The sequence below is a fragment of the Megalops cyprinoides genome, chromosome 22 (assembly GCF_013368585.1).
Source record: "Megalops cyprinoides isolate fMegCyp1 chromosome 22, fMegCyp1.pri, whole genome shotgun sequence".
NCBI lineage: Eukaryota > Metazoa > Chordata > Actinopteri > Elopiformes > Megalopidae > Megalops > Megalops cyprinoides.
In genome coordinates, this window is record NC_050604.1 from 23,682,036 (window position 1) to 23,702,501 (window position 20,466).

General features: G+C 44.9%; 1 protein-coding gene across 1 annotated transcript in view; it reads right to left on the minus strand.

The window, feature by feature from the left end:
* Positions 1-1,161: 1,161 nt before the first annotated feature.
* The window catches only part of ctnna2 (catenin (cadherin-associated protein), alpha 2), a 413,128-nt gene continuing 393,823 nt past the window's right edge, over positions 1,162-20,466 (minus strand). The window contains exons 17-18 of the mRNA XM_036516446.1: positions 17,386-17,520; positions 1,162-1,897 (exon numbers count right to left, since the gene is read on the minus strand). Coding sequence (XP_036372339.1) covers positions 1,610-1,897; positions 17,386-17,520 — 423 coding nt within the window. The 3' untranslated portion in view covers positions 1,162-1,609. The remainder of the gene's footprint in view (positions 1,898-17,385; positions 17,521-20,466) is intronic.

Consider the following 20,466-nt stretch of genomic DNA (forward strand, 5'->3'; position numbering starts at 1 on the left):
TGTCTACAGTATTAATTCCCATCTTCTTGGTCTGGATAACTCCTCATAGAAGATCTCCCCTTCACTCCCGAACGCCCTTGCCGCTTCCCAAAAACACGTCTACACGGGAGTGCGTCTGAGGGCTGGTGACCGTTACTGGCAAGATCTTTTTAAGTTCAAAAAAAAGTTTTTGCAGATCAGAGAAGCAGTGTATTCCTGTAAGCTGCAGGGAGGTGGATGGATATCGGAGCCCTTTGATAACAGCGCTTCTGCCCGCTCGGAAACGCCCGCCCACCCTGGAGCTGCTCACGGCTCGCCCTCCCTCTCCCTCATAATGAAGATCGACGTGGGTTCGTCCGCTCAATAACGGCCCCCGTTCCTCCTCTCCGTGGCCCCCCCCGGGGGTCACCTTGGCCCCACCGTTAAAATAAGAGGACGAAAAAACGAGAGCTGCACAGTTAAGTTGAAAGGTTTATTAGAGAACTGTGAATACAAAGGTATGTAGGACACTATTCTCCAAGCAATCCACACAACTACTCAGACCGCTCCTCGTCTAAATTCGTTACTTTCTACGCACTGTCCAACCCGGCAGCAATAGTTAGAGATATAATAATTAAATAAATAAATTCAAAAAGGCAATACCAGATACCATAATGTGCATCATAACACCATATGGATTATTAAGAACAAGGGCAAAAATGACTGGGATACTAACCATTTCAAGTAAGGTTTAACATAAGAGTTATAATATCACTACAGGTAACATTCAAACCCAAAAGAGTATTAAGGTCAGGAAAAGTGATAACCTCATACAATCCCTTTACCATTGAGTGAGTATGTCTAAACTGCTATAGCTGACATGAGCATTTCCATCCAGAAGATTTGACGATGTTTATCCTTTGTACACATGTCCAAGTGATAATAATAATAATAATAATATAGTACCTTGATTAAGGGATTAAGGTTCCATTTATACTCAAACATACTAGCCAACTTTCTTTTGTAAAGGTAAAGTGATAAGTTGCAAATCAGTGAAAAATATATTGTTGATGTTTACTCCGACATTAATAAATGTTAGTAAATGTGTTATTAAGGAGGACAGTATTACCAAAATTCCACACAAGGTTAAATAATCCATTACTGAGATGGAAAGATGTACATAACAGAGACTGTAAATACTGCGACCTTGTGTAGAATTTTCTCTACCGACATCAACAACTTATTTTATTTTTTTTTTTACCTTGTGTTTCACTTCTTCACAGCGAGAGTCAGAGCTTGGCTTTCACAGGTTTAAGCTAAAATAAATAACGCTGGGGCCCCACCAGCTGGTTGAGACAGTCTGCCCCAGAGAGGTTGGCACGGTCTGCCTCATGCTAACTGTACCACACACGGATGGGTAGCTAATCCTTCTAATTTTAAATGCGGACACGAGGCTGGCAGGAGTGTGTCCGTAAGCTGAACCTAGATCAACAAAAGGACCAAAAAAAGGAAAAAAAAATGAACACAAAAACTGAAAGGTTCTAAGCTAAGCTCTCTTTTTGTGTGTGTGTGTGTGTGTGTGTGTGTGTGTGTGTGTGTGTGTGTGTGTGTGAGAGAGTGTGTGTATGTCGTCATCATCTTCTAACGTTAATTAAAAGGAATCCATGGCCTTGAACTCGCTCAGGGCCTGGACGGGCGAGATGTGCTTTTTCTGGGAGCCCCTTCGAACCCGGGTCTGGCACTCCTCCGGCTTCTCCCTCTTGACCAGGGGCTTCTTCTCGGGCGCCTTCATGCGCCAGGAGACCACGGGGGAGTTGACGGCCGCCGTGCCGTACACCTTCTGGTACTTGGTGGAGGCCACATAGGAGGCCTTGACTGTGAGCACCACCGCATTCATCAGGTTCTTAGCAGCCTGGATGAGGGACGTGGCACTGTCCAGCTGGGGGAAAGAGTGAGAAAAAAAAAATCAAGGTCAGACTTTCTATTATTTTACCACAATTCTGATAACGAAACTGGGCTCCTTGATCGACTGTATGGACTTGGGACTATGGGAAAAGCCACACCCTTTCACTAATACACCAATTAAGTGTCTAGATTGTGTTATTAGTTGACTATGGCGGCAGTGTAGCATAGTGGTCATGAGCAGGGATTGTAACCAAAAGGTTGCTGGTTCAATTCCGTGATGGGACACTGCTGCTATACCCTTGGGCAAGGTATTAACATGCAATTGCCTCAGTAAATATCCAGCTAAATGGAGACAAATGTAACCTATGTAAGTTGCTAAGAGTGTCTGCTAAATGATAATAATGTAATGCAAAGTATGACCAGTTGTCTGACAGGGGTCCGCAGCAGTAGAGCACCAATGCCTTCACAGTGATAGGATGTTTCTTGGGCCACCATGCTGTGTCAGCAACCACTAGCTGTTTTTGACATAGAAATGTCACCATAATGTCCTACCATCCACTCCAATGTCCTGAGTCCAGTGTTAACTTATAGGCAAAGTAACTAGATACTGTTTATTAGCTGTTTGTTACAAGCTATTTGGAAGAATATGGCGTATTGCATGTAGCTGTTTATCATAATAAAATAGCCAATTAATGTAATATAAACTGACAGCAACAGAAAGTGCATGTACCTGCTCTGATATGGTAAATATGCAAGAAGTTCATTCAATTTTTTTTTCCAAAACTAACCACTGCAAGATCCTTTTTACAGTAATTCCATATGTAATCTTTATCTTGACAGAGTAAATGATTTTGAGAGGATTGGCACCCTTAGCTTGATGCCATACACTTACAGTGACAGGTTAGAACAACAGCCAGGAGAAAGCTGGTCTTTGAAAGTTTTCAGAAAACTGACTTTGACTCTCCGAGCCCGAAAAGTAGAAGTTAAAATATTAAATTGAACACCACAAACTTTTTTTGGCTTGTTTGCGGCCATAAAATTAGGCAATACTGCATTCCCTCAGTGAGTACAAAGTAAACAAACCCCAAATGGGCTACAGATAGCCTGTGGGCTTGAAACCAGGACGGGGAGAAAAAAAAAAAAAAACAGCATAATACACTTGCGTAATTAATGGAACGCTGTTTCTTTACTTTTAACACGTAAACCATTTCCTGTGTCACATTTGTGTGAACAAGTGGGCAACAAAATATAAGGACTTTTCACAATAAAAATTCAGAAATGTGATGCACATACAGTAATACTAATAACTAATGAGTAAACACTGCAAATGTACCACTGAAAAAAAAATCTATATTTCTATGCTGCAAAGAGAACATTTAACCCTGCAAAACAAACACAGTGTACTCCAGGAACCATGAGCAAGTGAAGAAACAAGAGGCTAACGCTCCTCAGCAAACCAATCAAAGCAAAGTGTGTGTTTGATTCCATTGGCTGTGTAGGTTTCTCCACAGGAACATCAATATGTTTACTCTCGCTGGCTTGAGCCAAGAATTAAGGGGAGGTCACAATTTTCCATGCTGCGCTAACGACACTCCAACAAGCAAAAAAAAAAAGGTAAAGGTCTGGCAGCGGAGGTGTGGAAAATCCTCAAAATGGTAAAAATACAGGAGCCTTGTAAACACGATTTTCCCTCATTAAAGGATATTTGACACACCGAGACCAGCCACCTGTTGTTTGGAAACCTTGTTCCTAGCAGAGCAGATCAAGCTGGGAGGGCTTCCATAACCCACAATTAAGAGGAAAACAGTGGCTGCTCAACACGGCGCCTTTTTAAGATTCATAATTAACATACACAGAGGTCACATCTATTTCTTTTCTGCTCCGTTTTGTTTCTCTGACATTTAGAGTCGCTACCGGGCACCGCGGCTACCCCGAAGAGGAGTCAACTAGCTGATTTAATGAAGCCCCATTCCAGCTGGCTGGAACAAAAAGGTTAAAGTCTCAGAAGAAGCCCAAGGACTCTGAAATCTAAACAACACCACAGGTAATTGAATCCCAACAGGAAGTGAGGGCGCTCCAGCAAAAAAAATAACACAAACCCTTCTGACTGCTCGGAGAGAAACAGCGAGGACCGCGGCCAAAGAAGAAAGCGTTTTTTTTTTTTTTTTGGTGTTTGCGGAGGAGGTGAGGGCTCTTATCGCTCCAGGTCTAACACCCTGCTTCACCCGTTAGCACGGCGGCCATATTTTCCAGCAACACCTTGATTTAATGAGGCTGTCGGAGGAGGAGTACCGAAGCGTCACGCTGTTGGGTGACCGAGATGGCTACTGTCCGCGGTCGTAAAGTGACAGCTTGCCTGCTGCTACACGCACGCAGGTGCTGTCGTGCACAGCGGAAAGACACGGTCTGGCCAGACGCCTGATTCAGCTGTTTTGTGACACGGGAGCGTTCTAGAAGGAGGAAAACAGGAAGGGAGACCTGCAAAACTCAGCAGTGGGATGTGGTACTGTACCGGTCAATGCAAGCCCATGTCATAGTACCACAAAAAAAAAAGATTATTTCCAGCTCTTGCTCATAAACTATGACACAGCGCACGCCTCTCAGTAGGAGAACTTAGGGCTTAGTTATTACATATTATTAAATTACTGAAATCAATTAGTGATCATGCCACCTCAGCCAGGTAACAAGCCCGACAATTCAAATAAGTCTGATCTAGAAATGTATGATTGGTAGCATTTTCTAAAGGTTCTACAATAACTACATGACACCTTCATGAACACTTTATAGCACCTACGTTTTCTTGCTGTGTCGTCATTCCAACACACTTTTGCGAACTGACTCAGACTCACAGAGACTGTAGATTGATTGTTCATCGAATACACAGTTGGTTCATCTCAGTTTGAACAAACATTGAATGAGAACGACGAATAAAATTAGTCACAAATGAATTTACTATTGCTTAAATATTGCAGCAGAAACCCTTCATCAAGGCCTAGCCTCAAGGCGAGTTGCCAGCTTTATTTATAAATATTTAGACAATGGGCACAATTAGCCGCAGCTATTTTATGCAAGAGATGCTAGAATACAGATGCTGGCATACTCTAGGTATAAAATTACATAATTTGAAACTAAGTTGCATACGCTATAATATTGCTTATTTACAAAAATGATGCACGTTTAACATTGCGTATAAAGAGAAGATGGATCAGAGGGAAAGCGTGCGTCACAGAGAGAGTGCTAGTGGAGGGTTGATGTATGAAACAGAGGCAGGGATAGCAGGGTGCAGGAGAGGAGATGACCAGTGGCAGCTTGCTGTTAATCTCCTCCTGGAACTGCCACGTCCGGTTAGCGGGAAACACCGCCGCTCCGGCCATCACTGCAGGGCCCGCCGGCATGCCGCTTTTTCCCACTAATTACTCTCATTAAGTCACAACGCCACGCTGACCATGTCATCGCTGGCAGGAGAATTCTGGGAAGGGGGGGGGGGGGCTAAAGGGCACAGATGGAAAGCACCCTGCGTTCCGTGTCCACCCCGTCCCCTCGAGTTAGCGGAAATATGTCGGATCACGGTCGTCTGGGAGGGGATGGTGTTTACATCCATCTGTAAACGTGACGGCGGGAGCCCTCAGACGCATGGCTCCCCTCTCTCTCTCTCTCTCTCTCTCTCTCTCTCTCCCTCTCTCTCTGTCTGTCTTTCTCTATCTCTCTCTCTATCTCTCTGTCTCTCTCTCACTTTCTCCCCCTCTCTCTCTGTCTTTATCTCTCTCCCTCTCCCTCTCCCTCTCTCTCTCTGTCTCACTCTCTCTCTCTCTCTCTCTCTCCCTCTCCCTCTCTCTCTTTGTCTCACTCTCTCTCTCTCTCTCTCTCTCTCCCCCCTCATTATCTCCATCCTCCAAGTAGCCAGCTCTCACGCGCAGAAACGCCTCTCCACGCTGGCTTTAACATGTGTGTCAGAAGCTAACAGGTCGCCAGCCAGAAAGCAGCCACCCGGCACGTCATTCGTCTCCATCGCCGATGTGCCGCAAGAGTGAGAGAGAGCCGGGAAAACGTCTCTCCTGTCCCAAACACCAAACGCCAGCCACTTTAATGCATTTCCATCTGAAAATTTAGCATCTTATTTTCAACAGTCAGGCTCCCCCACCGTCCTGGTCCCCTCTGGCGTCCTTTCAGAGACTGGATGAAATTTTTTTAATATATATATATATATATAAAGCACTGGGAGCATTCTCCTTTTCTGTTTTGTACACTTCCAAATTTCATATTTACAGGTAATGCAAGCGGAAAAAGTCATTTATAACCTCTTGTAAACTGCAACAAAGTGGAAATCTGTCGACATGATAGATGCAGTGTGGGGTGGGGTGGGGGCGGGGGGGGGGGGCGGGTTCTTATTCAGTTTGGAGGGGAAGAAAAAAAACATTTATCTTGTGTATTTATTAGAATGCCTAAAAACAGGGCTTAAAGAATAATAATTTAAAAAAAAAAACATTAGGAATGAAACTCAAGTGTGAAATACATATTTTCCCCTCGATCCCACTCGGCCTTATTACAATAAACAGTTTACAGAAATGTTACACTGTAATGAAATAAAGCACGCACCAGAACAGCCCATTAATCATGTTATTTTGCCAAAACTCACAGAATGTTAGCTGAGCGAGCCGCCTTTCATGCTAGCGTGAGGAGTGGAATGGAGCGTTCAAGTGAGGCCTTCGGTTGCGGAGCTGAAGAAAGCCTGTTTACCGTCGTCTGTAGATAAAGCAGGCCCCTGTGGGGGTGGGGGGGTTGCAGATTGCCTTTGTGTGTCTGCCGTCTGAAGAAAGCGTGCCGAGCAACACGCCTGTCCTGCCGTGTGCATCTGTGAGCAGCGCACAGGTCTAACAGCTCAATTTAGAAGGAGGAAGAACGAACTGGAAGGGAGGCGTTCCCCCCTCTACCCGACGCTAACAGGGGTGAGTGATACAGGCCTTCGAAATGTGTGACCGGCTTCAGCGCGCTCCCCTGCCTCTGCCTCACTCTTCCCTCACTCTGCCTCACTCTTCCCTCACTCTGCCTCACTCTCCCCTCACTCTGCCTCACTCTCCTCTCCCCTGCCTCCCTGCTGCCTCTCTCTCTTCTCCCCTCCCTCTCTCTCCTCTCTCCTGCCTCTCTCTCCTCACCCCTGCCTCTCTCTCCTCTCTCCTGCCTCTCTCTCCTCTCCCCTACCTCCCCCCTGCCTCTCTCTCCTCGCCCCTCCCTCTCTCTCCTCTCCCCTGCCTCCCCCCTGCCTCTCTCTCCTCTCCCCTCCCTCTCTCTCCTCTCTCCTGCCTCTCCCCTGCCTCTCTCTCCTCTCCCCTTCATCTCATCATTAAGCCTGTTGCCCTCGGGCGCTGCTTCTCCCCCCTGCGCCGGCCCTCCTTTGGTCCGGCTGCGGAGCTGATGCGTTGTGACGGCAAACCCGGGAGACCAGCCTTGTATGAGGCGTGAGAGGAAGGACAAAAAACAGGCAAAGGGGAAACTGCCGTCTCCTCACCGCGTTAAACCGCGCTCAAGGTGCTGTTGTTATTCCTCTGGATAGCAGTCTTTTGTCTGGCAGTGGGGTGTCAGAATGCCCATCGAGAGGCATGTTATCCTGGTGAGTGCCGCATTCTCCCGGTGTGAACTGGAGACGCAGTGGACAGTGGAAGACGCTTGGGTTTGAAGAGGATGGGGGGTGGGGGGTGGGGGCTGAAAGGAGTTGAAAGGCTAGCAGCAGAATCTCCGAAAGGATAAAGCAGAGACCAGCTGTATGACTTCATTACACTGTGTGAGGTACAAAGGGACCTGAGTCAAGGCCCCTTGCACTGTATCACACAATTACCAAAGTAGCGATCGGCTTTCCAGGACGCTTACGTAAGAGGGAACAAAAGGACACCCCAAGCCCAGGATCTGCAGAGTGCGGACTAATTAATCTTAAGGAATTATGAGCAAAGAGCACCAGAGGAGGTGCAGACAAAGTCACTGTAGGGGGAAAAAAACCAGACCGGTCACCTGAAATTTGTCCCCAGCCCACTGTTTCCTCCTGCAGTGGAGAGAACTAAAGAGAGAGGGAGACGTGTTTCCTATTAAGCTCATAAGGCATGGGGTTGGTCTTTTTTCCCCATGAAGAATGAATGTAAAGTTCAGACTCTAAAAAAGTTCAGCACCTTTGTGTTCTGACGGAATTAAAGCAAGCGCTGTACCTCAGATGTGCAGCTGGATTGCACTAACACTAATCCACAAGGAATATGTGACATGGCTTTAATATCTGCCACAGAGTTATTGATGCGAGTTAGTAAGTCTGAGGCTGAGAGATCCAGATCGAAATGTGTGTTGAACTGGGCTCTAAGCAAACTTTCCTTTTCTTGCTTTCCTCTACTGTAGGGAAACTGGTGAAATTGAGTGAATGAGTGAGGCATGCAGAAGTTCTCCAAAAATGCAGGGAAAAAAACATAAATGGTAAATGGACTGCTTTTCTACTCATTTGAGTACTCAAAGCACTTTACAGTTATATGCCTCACATCTACCTACCAGTGGCAGAGGCTGCTATACAGGCTTACCGACTGGCCACTGGGAGCTGTTGGGGGTTCAGTGTCTTGCTCAAGGACACTTTGACACTCTGCCAGGATAAGCCAGATTCGAACCAGGGACCTTCCAATCCCTAGTCGACTGCTCTACCTCCTGAGCCACTGTCGCCCCACATACACAATAAGGAAAGTACTTCACTATATGGCAAACATGGTAGATGGTAAATGTTGCCTTTTTGAATATTCCAGTATAAATAAAACAATAAATGCATGTAAATAATCATCATCAATCATCATCATCAGCAACCACAGAGGTAAAGCATGGAATAGGGGTCTAGCACATAAGCAATGTGAGACACTGTTTTCAACACTGTACTCAAATTTGCTCCAAGGCAGCTCCAAAGCAAAAACTTAGCTGAAGCCAGTACAAACAAAATGAAACACCAAACTTCATCCTAATTAGCCCAGTAGTTAATGAGCAGATTAAGCTGTGTTTTACTGAACCAAAATGTCTGTCAATCAGCGTGACTAATCCTTCAAGTGTAAATTACAAACAAAATGCCCAGTGTTTTATAAAGACATGTATTTATGAAGATATTAAATAATTCAAAGGTCTCCTGATGGGGTTTGAGTCAACCACTGCTCTCACGATTGCCAATTAAGCATTTGTCCACCAAACAAGAGATAATTGTTTCTGAGGTAATGTATATGTGAGGTGTTCATATACAGAACAAGGGTTCACTGCAAACACAGTAGACAACTTATCTGACATGCTACAAGCAAGATAAGGGTAAAGTATATCACTATCTACAGCTGTTACCTTAGTTTAGCTCTGAACTGAAAAAATGTCTTCTTATTAGCATTTATATGCAAAGTATATCTTTAGTAACAGATTAGACTGTGGTCACTGTGCAGAAGAATGGAAACCTATTTCACAGTGTCTTTCTAAATCCTGGGGTGCTGGTCAGCAGTGTTCCTTTGATGTTAAATTACTTAATTAGCTAGTAAATATCCATTTCAGCCAAGAGGAAGATTTTTCTCCTCGTGATTTTTTGGCCTCCACTCCATTAATAACGAACGATAAAAATTGCATGGGTTTTGTTCCGAGTTAAATGGAAATTGACGTTTTCCCTGTTTTTTTTTTTTTGTTTTTTTTTGCACTTTAACATAATGACATTTTTGGCATTATTTTGTTTTTTGAGAGGTGAAGATAATTTCCAAAGTCCATTCAGCATGGTCTTATTGTGCTATCTGGGCTCCTTTTTTTGCTCATTACTCCATGACTGCAGTTCTCTTCCCTTCCTCGCCATTCTGGTTGAGTATGACTCATTACAGCTGAGGTCGTCTGCACTGATGAAAGCCCTTGACACTGCAGATGAGGTCACACACATTGCTGAATGCCCTCCCTGGCCTCAAAACAGGCCTGGACAGTGATTCGTCTGAGGACTGCTGGCATGTTCTTTGATCTCAGAAATTTCCAGATTAGAGAATATCGTCTTTTAGTAATAGCCGGGCAGGTTCCCATAGCTGGGAGCTGGACGGACTTTAAATACAGATGCGGCCATGTCTTTGATACTTTGATACTCAAGGGAGGGCAGTGAGAAACCACAGGAGAAATGCGGTTAAATCCCAATGAGTCGTTACAGATTTGCACCCCGATCGTGTGTGAATTGTGAATGAATCAAAGCAACAGTGGTACTGAATCCGCAAAAGGTGAAAATAAAAAGCCGTAATTTCCGTGGTGCGTGTGTGACTGCAGGAAAAGGGATGGTGGCGTAAGGTCGTCGGGCGCCGTGGCGATGCAGGAGGCCTGGCACCGTGGTGATGGACGCAGGGCCCCGCATGCGGACACTGACCTTTTCCCTCTCACCACCCCCGTTCACCCCGCAGTCTGGATGAATAGACCCCCACTCCCTGAGTATTGAGACAGTACCTTACACTGGGGTTTCAAAGGCATGGGGAGAGGGCTCGAGAAAACAAGGCCCTGTACCGCAGAAGCCAAAACACTGGGTACGACCCCCTGCGGGGCCTTTCAAGCGGGACTCAAAGGCTGACACGTCTAATAGGCTCCCCGGAGGTGATGTACGTCGCTGTTTTTTTTTACATATAAAAGGAGAGGGGACGGCCAGAGGCCAGGGTTGCTCTGGCCAGCTTGAGGCTGCACCAGCACTGTGTCACACCGTGTTAAAGAGGAACACCCAAGCCAAGACAAACCCAAGAAACCTGCGCCGCTGGCCAACTCCAACACCCCAGTGCCCTGGTTAATTACACAGGCTGGCTGTGTGAATTACTGCTCCTCGCCCTGGCTCGCCTGGCCCCTTCCTGCGCTATCCAGCTCCAGCTCCGCTCATGCTAAGTTGGACTGACCGCTAGGCCTCTCAGTCGTCACCAGAGCCCCGAGAGCCCCGGGGGATTCTGGGTAACACAAGAGGCACAGCTTTCAAAAGGCATCTTGAGAAATGACTGGAAAACAAGAAGGGAAAAAGGCTATGTTTCTGTTTGGATCTGTAGCAAAGGGGTTTTCTGCCAAACCAAATGAGGCATAGGTGTGGAGTGGGATTACATTACATTACATTATTGTCATTTAGCAGACGCTCTTATCCAGAGCAACTTACACAGTCTATAATCTTTTAATGTTATCCATTCATACAGCTGGATATTTATTGAGGCAATTGTGGGTTAAGTACTTGGCACAAGGGTCCAGCATCAGTGCCCCTGCGGGGAATCGAACTGGCAATCTTTTGGTTATGAGCCGTGCTCCTTAACATATGTAAGTTGCTCTGGATGAGAGTGTCTATTAAATGACAGATAATGTAATGTAATGTAATGTAGTGTAATGTAATGCAAGATGCAGTCTGAACAGATGAGTTTCAATCTGCATCAATTCAGATATCCTGACCACAGTGGGAAGTTTGCCCCACCACTGGGAGGGCCAGTACAAACAGGCACCATGACTGGGTGCAGGGAGAGGGCAGTCAGTCACTCGCCTGACAGTTGCAGAACAAAGAGATCTGACTCTGGGGGTTATGGTTTGAAGATCGATTGGAGGTATGGTGTAGCTGTTCCATTCACTGCCCTGTAGGCTGGCACCAGGCTTTTAAACTCAGTGCAAGCTGTAACAGGAAGCCAGTGAAGTGAGATGAGGAGGGGTGTGACATGAGCATGCTTGGGAAGATTGAAAACAAGTATGTTTGTCACTATGCTACCTTGTGGGTTACATGGTACTATTACTGCTATTACAACTGAATTATGGCAATTTCATGTTTTTGTCACATCTTGTTTGTTTTCCTATTTAATCACAGATATGGAAAAAATATGAAGTTGATTGTGGGATGCCAAACAGGAAATATTTCTATGTGAAGGTATTCATAATGTTTTGAATATACTAAATGAAACTTGGCATATACACATCTCTGTAACACCTGAATGCCGCTGCGTTATTGACTACAATGCACTTGTCCTCAAATAGGCCAATAATCAACTTCCCTAAATGCCAACATTTGAGTAATTCCTGAGCTAAATCATATCAATTTTTCTTATTTATAAAATATGCATGGCAGTAATAGTTCAGAATGTTACTAGAACTTCCCGCTAATTAGATTGATAATGTCTCATTCAAGACCCTGAGAGATGCATAAATATGTATCTGTGTCAGTCGATACACATATTCAGATTGTCATACAATATACTAAAGAATAAATATATATTTCCTGTTTGACATGTATCTATAAATGTGATGCCATATATCTTTGAAAGTGAACTGCAGGCTTAAACAGACGAACGCCTCCGCTGCCTCTCAGAAATTGCAATGTTAAGCTTCTGATATCTGGGGATTTCTATCATTAATAAAGCAATGAAACACAACAGATACATTTTACATCACAGGGCTCCATCGGCCGACGCGTCACAACATCTCTCACCGCTGAAAAAAGCAATCTGGCTGACAGCTAAGAAACCGAGAGGAAATCGTTTTTTTTTAAAAAATCATCTTTTTCCCCGCAGACGACGGTCTGTGGCTGTCAGAGAGCTCGGCCTACAGGGCTCATCCCAGACGCGGGGCTGTAATGACTTTCCTCTGTGGATGCATGGTGATGTCACCAGCAGGACAGCGCCAAAGACACTCTATTTACTACCAGCATATATCCAACTCCGGCATTCCTTCTGTCCGCTGTGTTGGCTGTGGGTGTTCCGTTCTTAGACCACGCCCCTTCAAGAATGTTCACAAGGACCCAGCCAATCAGAACAGTTGCAGCGACAGTAGCAGAAATGGAACGTTGGGTGTGCAAAGCTTCCAGAGTTGAATATCTGTGCTTCCACTGTGTAAGGCGCTAACGTCGCCGCGATCCTCGTCCTCTGGGCCCCGACGCGCCACCCGCCCTGCCACCGAGAACGGCCGCAGGATGACAGCCTGCCATTATTGTCATTTTTAAAGAAATTCATCCTTTCACCCGGTGAGCAGGGGGAGAGAAATGAGCCGCAAGCAGTCTAATTTAGTCCAGCGGAGGAGCCTCTGCACTGCAATTACTTTCAAACGCCACCAAAGCAGAAGTGTCTTCCCTCACAGGTGGCTCTGTCTCCGGGAGGGGCTAGGTGAGCGTTCCGAGGACCATTATTTTTTTCGGCAGGGGTATGATCACTAACAGGAGGAATACAGATGGAAAATGAAACCGCGAACCCCAGATGCCCCTGTGAACCGAAATGTAAGCACATAACAGCTGTACAAAACAAATGAAACGGCTTTTTCAGATGTGTGTTCTGCTTTCAAATGTAAAGCATCCGACAAATGGGCAAAACAAAAGGCTAGTACACCAGTTTTTTTTTTTGTGGTTGTGTTTCTGTTGTAAGGTGTTGCACTTAATGAGCGTGTTTAAAAATAGTGAAGGGATAACACAGACCACACGCATAAACACTCTTTAGCCATAAAGTTTAAGCTTCCTGTGCAATTTCTCTATCTGTACGACTTCCTTCAAGACAATTACTTTCCCCAGAACACCTGACCATTAAATGGACAGAGGGTGCATATGACCAACTGCATCACACCCCCCCCCCCCCCCCCCCCCCCCCAAAGCCAATCAGAATAAACCAAACATTTCTCATTTTAAAAATAGCCCTAATCATCATTTTCCTCATTCAGAGGGGTTATACTTCAGGGAGAGAGTAATGTTTCTTTGTGGGTAGACGATTACTCACAGACAGGGAGTCTTGCAGTTAAAGCCGTTGGTGTAATGGCCAATTCACAATCCTCTGTGATGGTGCACAGCTTATTGACATCAAGGTTAGGAAGCCACCTTGTGTGCTGTGGTCGTTCCAGGTACAGCTGCCAGTAGGTGGCAGTCTTCGTCAGTGACCCATTCTGTCACATGTCACACGCATGACACTGCCACATCCATTCCACTGCTTTTACCCTTTTTCATGGCACATTTTATACCACACACACGCACACTCACACACACATACAGTGCTAGAGTATTTGATTCAATATATTAATGCTTAAATGAAAAAAAGTCCTTTGACACACTTCGCTCAGGAATTTGGCTTCATGAGAATTTCACAAATAATGTAACAACCTAGTGGTGATCTCTCACAGACCAGCATTGACCACTCTAATGTTTGTCATTTATAAAATATCTTAGTTTTGTTTCTCTGCATGAATTATTCCGTAATCACTCCGAAGCTGAAATGAAATGAATGATTCTAATTCCATCTTCTCATATTGGATACATTTAATACCCGGTATAAAATATTTACAAACACGCACACACAGACACACGCACACAAACACGCACGCGCGCACACACACACGCACACATCGAGAAAAAAAGTAGTACAGAGAATAAATATGCATTGACAATGGCATACTTTTCAAACGCAGAAGGGCTAAAAGATTCCAAGGCTTCAAGGCCTCACACCATTCTCTCCTGGCTCCACCACAACACCCTTTCAAGGGCAGAGCGATTCCGTTTCTCACAGCTGCTCACGACTTGCTTCTGACTGTTGGCGCAGAAGGCAGAGAAGGCCGTGCGTGGCCTCGGCAGATAAACCCGGCGGATTGCAGGACCGGGGCCGAACTGTAAGCTCAACGCGCGGCTGAGATTTGCGAACGTGATAATGACAGACGCGAGAGGTGACTTCCCCCTCAGGAGCATGTCGCTAATTTTCACACTTACAACTTAACGCTTAGCTTCGCAGTCACTTTTCCGCCTCAAACAGACTTACTGGTTATTACCTTAATTACGACAAGCATACATTATGTACTTTTCCCCAGCTTGTGAAAAAGCCGTGCTCAGCAGAATTTCCCATCTACCCCTACTTTTCTCTCATCACTGTGCGATTCAATTCGCTCCGCTTTATGTTTATTTTGCTCTGAGGACTTTCAGGAAAGCACTTCATTTTATGGTGGGAACAGTTGTTGGTACTGTACAATAGCGTCATTGGATAAATATGCGAAGGATATTCTCCTTCTTAAACTCAATGTGTAATTCTTGTTCATAATTACTCCATCTCTGGACAATGTACATAGTGTACTGGTAACTAAAAGAGTACTTTCATGTCCTCATAAACAGCTCCACAGATTGCTCCAGAGTTCAGCCATTGTGCTATTGGCAGTGTGTTTTTCTTTAGTTTGGAGAAGTATTCTTGATTTTTTTGTTGATGATGATGCTGATGATTGTTATTATTATTATAACTTATGGTCATGTCTCCAAAAACTGGAAGACCATTGGGCAGGAGTTGTTTAGCATAACCTTCATCTGAAGCAGACTGATGCCACTGGAATCCCACTATTGCTGTGTGGATATCAAAGACAATGTGTCGCTTTTGAAAAAGTCCAGTGCAGTTAAACACAAGGTGCATGGTGGGCCATAAAGCTATCAAGTCCGAGGACATAGGTCAAGGACCTAGACAGCTCTGTGGATAACTTTTATGAGATAGATGGGCAGTTTTTACATTAGATTTTGTCTTCACCATGATATTTCATTCAACAGCAGATACCTGTAGTAGGTGAACAAAATTTTAATGAGCTGATGAGCTTACCATAGCTAAGTTTCTATCATTTTTTGTTTCATTTTTCTACTAGTACAATGTGTGGTATTACGCCACATTCTTGGTATGAAACAGTAACTACACCCCTTTGGTATACAACTCAACTAAAGAAAAAAACACATATCAAGTCAGCTGACAGCTATAGTGACTACTCTATAGATGCCTGACCTGTCAAAGAGGATATGCAGCCTCTTGACTGTTTCTGATTGCATATAGATGGAAATCTATCTTATGCAACCGCTGTTGACCACAGTCCAGCAGCTGCGTCTCTCCTCAACAGGAGAAAAGCCTTTGATATTCACTTCCTATCAAGGCCCGGCTAACACAGAGATGTTTCTTATCACATAAAAAAAGAAAGAAAAAAAAGTGATGGGTGAAGGATTTGGCTGTTTGATCTGCAGAAACAGTATTGCAGCTGTGGAGTTACATGAAGGGGAACCACTCACATCACAAAACGAACAGGTCAGGGGTTTTTCCTTTTTTTTTCTTTTTCAAATGTAGCTTGACAGGGTAAAGATGGCTGGATGATGTAATCCAGGAGATTCTGAAGACTCTGATTTTCCTTTTATATTGAACATTTCAGTTTCAAGCATTGGAAAAAAAATGCTTCAACAGCAGAATGTTAACTTTTGTTGCAACTGACCTTTTCTTACACTGGAATGTTAACTTTTTATTGTCAATTATCTTATCAAAACATTTTCCAGCATTGATTTAGACCTTGGGTTTTGCACACAGTGGATCTTTTGATGTTAGTTTTAACAATATCTCAAAGACCTCAAATACGCTCAGTCTGAACTTAAGAATGTTAAACTCCTTTGCAAATCAGCTAAAGATCAGTGTTCCAGAGGCAGGGAGAGGCGAGACAATACCTTTTCAGAAATAACAACAGTGTTAAGGTCAGCAATCTGATGAATGCACATTCATTCCATTGGTAACACGGTGACATCCCATTCAATGGGGTTGTGTTATGATGAGAAGTAGTACTATGGATATAATGTGTAGTACTGGGAATATGAGGGGTAGAAACACAGCTATGAGGGGTAGCACTGCAGGTATGAGGGGCACTAATACAGGTAGGGGTAGTAATACAGGTATGAGGGTTAGTACTGAAGGTATGAGGGGAAAATCAGGAGAGAGAACTGAGACTCCATGTAGAAAGCTGTGAAAGAGCGTCAAAGGGAAAGGGGAAAAAGGTGGTGAAGGAGATTCAGGGCTGGGCTTCTTTTTCGTTTCGTATCCTAGGGGATTTTGTTTTTCAGACACCAAAAGGGCAAATTGTGTGAGGTAGCATTAAAAGTAGGCTTTGTTCCTCAGACATCTTTTTTGCTGTTGCTGTTGCTGTTGTTGCTGATATTTTGATTTCCCTGAGACCAGCATGTTCAGGATTTTGTACTTTATAGTTAATGTTTCCCTCCAACAACCCCCCCCCCCCCACCAATAACTCAACATCATATGATCTGCAATTCCATGGTTTTACTGTCCTATAAGTTATGTTTTAGGTGAAGCTGACATAAAGGGTTGTATTTATGTTTTCTTTTTTTCTTTTCTGTTGAGAAAAGTTCCGATAAGTAATCACAGTCCTTAAGACCTGACGTGATTGTTGACGTTGGAGCTCAAACTCATGGTCCCTACCATATACTGTTCATTCCACAAACAGCTCAACAGTATAAATCCTCGTATTCAGTAGTCTTATACTGCCACTGCTAACAACAAAAACCCTCTGATCAAATAGCCTTAGCTGTTCCTAACTGTTCCAAGACTCCTGAGTTTATAGGGATAATCATTCAGTAAAGGATCGCCTGGAGGTGATCCACCAATTACCCCCACCTGCTGTCTTCTGGGAAATGTAGTCTTCTTCCAGCTAAAACTGCTCTCTGAGAAGAGCGGGCGAGTTTCCCCTGTGGCTGGGCCCCACGGTTGACTGGGGATTATGGGAGCGGGTGGACCGGGGCTGGAGACTTACCCCAGAAACGATGAGCTCTCCCCCGAGGTTCTGCACCTCAGCTTTCACCTTGCTGCAGATGTTGAGCTGGTGGCAGTACAGGGCGATTCTCTGCAGGTACGCCAGCAGGTCTTGCTTACAGGCAGAGTCCGGGCACTGGGGAGACACAGAGGAGCGAAGAGCCCGCATGGAGGCGACGTTATCGATCGCAGGCCCAAAAAGACAGGGCTTCTTAGACAAACAGAGCCGCTGTCCGACACTGCGAACAAAACAACCACCACGCGCCTCCTGCCACGCTGATGGCGATGAAACCGTAACAGTTACTGCTGACTTGGAATTTATATGTGGCTGTGAAGGGAAAAGAGAGGTTACACCACAACCTTTCCATGACTGTAAATACAATTCAGAATGCCACATGCGGCGATCACCTGCCACTTTTTCAGTGTACAAAAATGGCAAGCTACTCACACATGTACAAAAAAAAAAAAAGACATTCTCCAGCAGGGAAGAAAAACAGCTCTGCTATACTGACATCAAAAAGAAGCCAAGTTACATTAAATCATTTATCCTGGACTACTTCACACAAACCAAACAAGCATTATCCCAAACCAATGGAATCCAGTGCTTCTTCTGTGTAAGCTATCGCACGAATAAAGTGTGGTCCTTCAAACTTGAGGTGTTACATCCAAATTAAGACTGCACCAGCAAACCTAGTTCCTTTTTTTACCCAGTGTATGGCAGTACTTCATCTTCTGAGCTAAACAGCCTTAGAACGAGCCTCTGCTGTGCTCTGACCGCATGCAGACCAAACATAAGAATAACAAACGACAGGCAGAGGGTGGTCTTGCTGGGCAAAAACAAAGACGTGTATAGTGCAGTAATTTCTCCTCTTTCAGTGCTGAAGTATCTCGTTTACATGCAAGTAAAGGCCAAAGAAAGGCAATTCCTTGCTGTGTATTTACTCTGTGTAAGGCAGAGAGGTGGTAAGGTATTAAAGGGTTGAGGAGATACAGCAGTGAAGCACAGCTCAGCCAGGGCCCGGTTTACGAGAGGACTGAGCTTCATCTTATGAAGTAGCACAACATTTTATGAAGAACGCCTGGATTTCCGTGAGGAGAGCTTGGGAATTCGGGCCTCTCGAGTCATGACACAGTTTAAAAAAAAAAAAACAGGTCCCAGTAAAAAACGCTCTCTATGACAGCTAATACCATCGTAAAATAACAGCCTTCAAGCTGTTAACTCTCGAATCCTTTGTGGTGTTACAGTGTGGTGGGGGGGGGGGGGACGACTGAGTCACCGAAAAGGACCCTTGCCCCGGCGCAGGAAATGCATCTCCGCTGCGCCGCGCAGCCTTGAACTCTGACAGGGCCGTTATTAATTTACCCTGCTTTCCTTCAGCATGCATTACAGGGTGGAGAAACAAACAATCCAGCGAGAAACAAACACGGCAATTCTTCACGGTCCGGGAGGCCCTTTAAGCCGACACGCTGCCTTGTCGTTAACATTTCAAGACCTTTGCATTGTTCTTATCGGCCTGTCTTAAGTAGGACAGTAAACCACGCTTGCTGTGGGAGCCCCGTATTGTCTCCGGGTCTCTGAGGTGTTGATGTGATCCTCCATGTGGCATTGTCGTTGTTTCAGATGGTACATTGGTGTTGCGTTTCTCTGCTGTTCCCAGCCACTTGGTCCCCCTTCCCTTCCATACAAATCTTTGCCAGTTTGGTTTTCCGTCGACAGAGCTGAGTAACCAAGTGGAGGTGGTGTGAAGTTGACTGGAATCGTTGTTTTCCCACACAAACATAGCGTGCTGCTAACAGTTGCAAATGGGGTAGAAATACTCATTCACACTTTCAGAACCAAAAAAGGATGTGAGATATTTTCCCGTTTCCTGCGCGCTAAATGCTACTGCATTAGCGGCTCCCATTATTCAAGATGAGTGCCTTTCACATACTGACACGTCATTTAGGAAATGTTCCTTTAGTAATCCCATGGCCACCGAAAATAGATCTTTGTGCCTCATCAAGGGTACTATAGAGTGTCCTAAGCAGGGGGTCAATCCCACAGCTCACATCCAACACTCTTAATCCAAAACCCAATTAAAGCACCCATATGATACACTGCGGTTTTATTTCAGCAAATGAGGGGACATAAATATCGCGCAGGGCCTAGTTACAGCACTGGCTGCTAGCGTGAGCCAGAGCTAATTTCACCTGGAAGAAAAAAAACGCACATATATAATTTTAAATCATACTGCAATGATTTGTTACTACTCGCCAGGCGGGCTTGACTCAGGCACACCGATGACATTCTCATTCCCTTTCCTGACGATGGCTAATAGTCCATTCATTTGCCAGATTTCCTCCTCATGTAAATAAACAACACGGCTCATTACCTGCCAAGGCAGGTGTTCGGCTCGGTTCCCCCGCCCCTGCGCTGCCCGGCGAGCGCGCGGAACCGAGCCCTGAAAACCGTTCCCCTCTCTTCCCGTCCTTACTGAAGTTTCATACTTCATAGCGGGCTCTACCTTGGCAGACCTTCGCAGGCTCTGAGCGGACGTCTTGTGGAATAAAACACTTTGATTTCCGATGAGACGGAAGCAGAAATTAATCAGCCGGCGTGTAGAGAAATGAATTGAGTGAGTCGTATCAAAGCGAGGCCCGGAACTAATCACAACCTGGACGCAACTGCTAATCGCAAATTACATCCCCGTATTGATGGTATTTTTTAATGAGTACCGGGGACAGGCTCTTGACAAAAAAAGTGGTCTAATATTTCATTTTTTATTTGGTGGCTAAATTCCTATTTGCCCTTTGCTTTGGACTTACTAAATTTAGGTGGATTTATTTTTCAAAACTCTGTAATGCTGATTAATTTGACTTAGAGAGAGTGCTCTGGCTGTGACTGTGGGCATTTCTTTTTATAACTTTTAATAAATCTCCATGCACATTGATCTGTGTGTGTGTGTGTGTGTGTGTGTGTGTGCGTGTGCACGTGTGTGGGTGTGCACGTGTGTGCGGGTGTGGGTGTATGTGGGTGTGCACGTGTGTTTGTGTGTGTATGTGTGTGTGTGCATGTATGCATGTGGGTGTGCACATGTGCGTA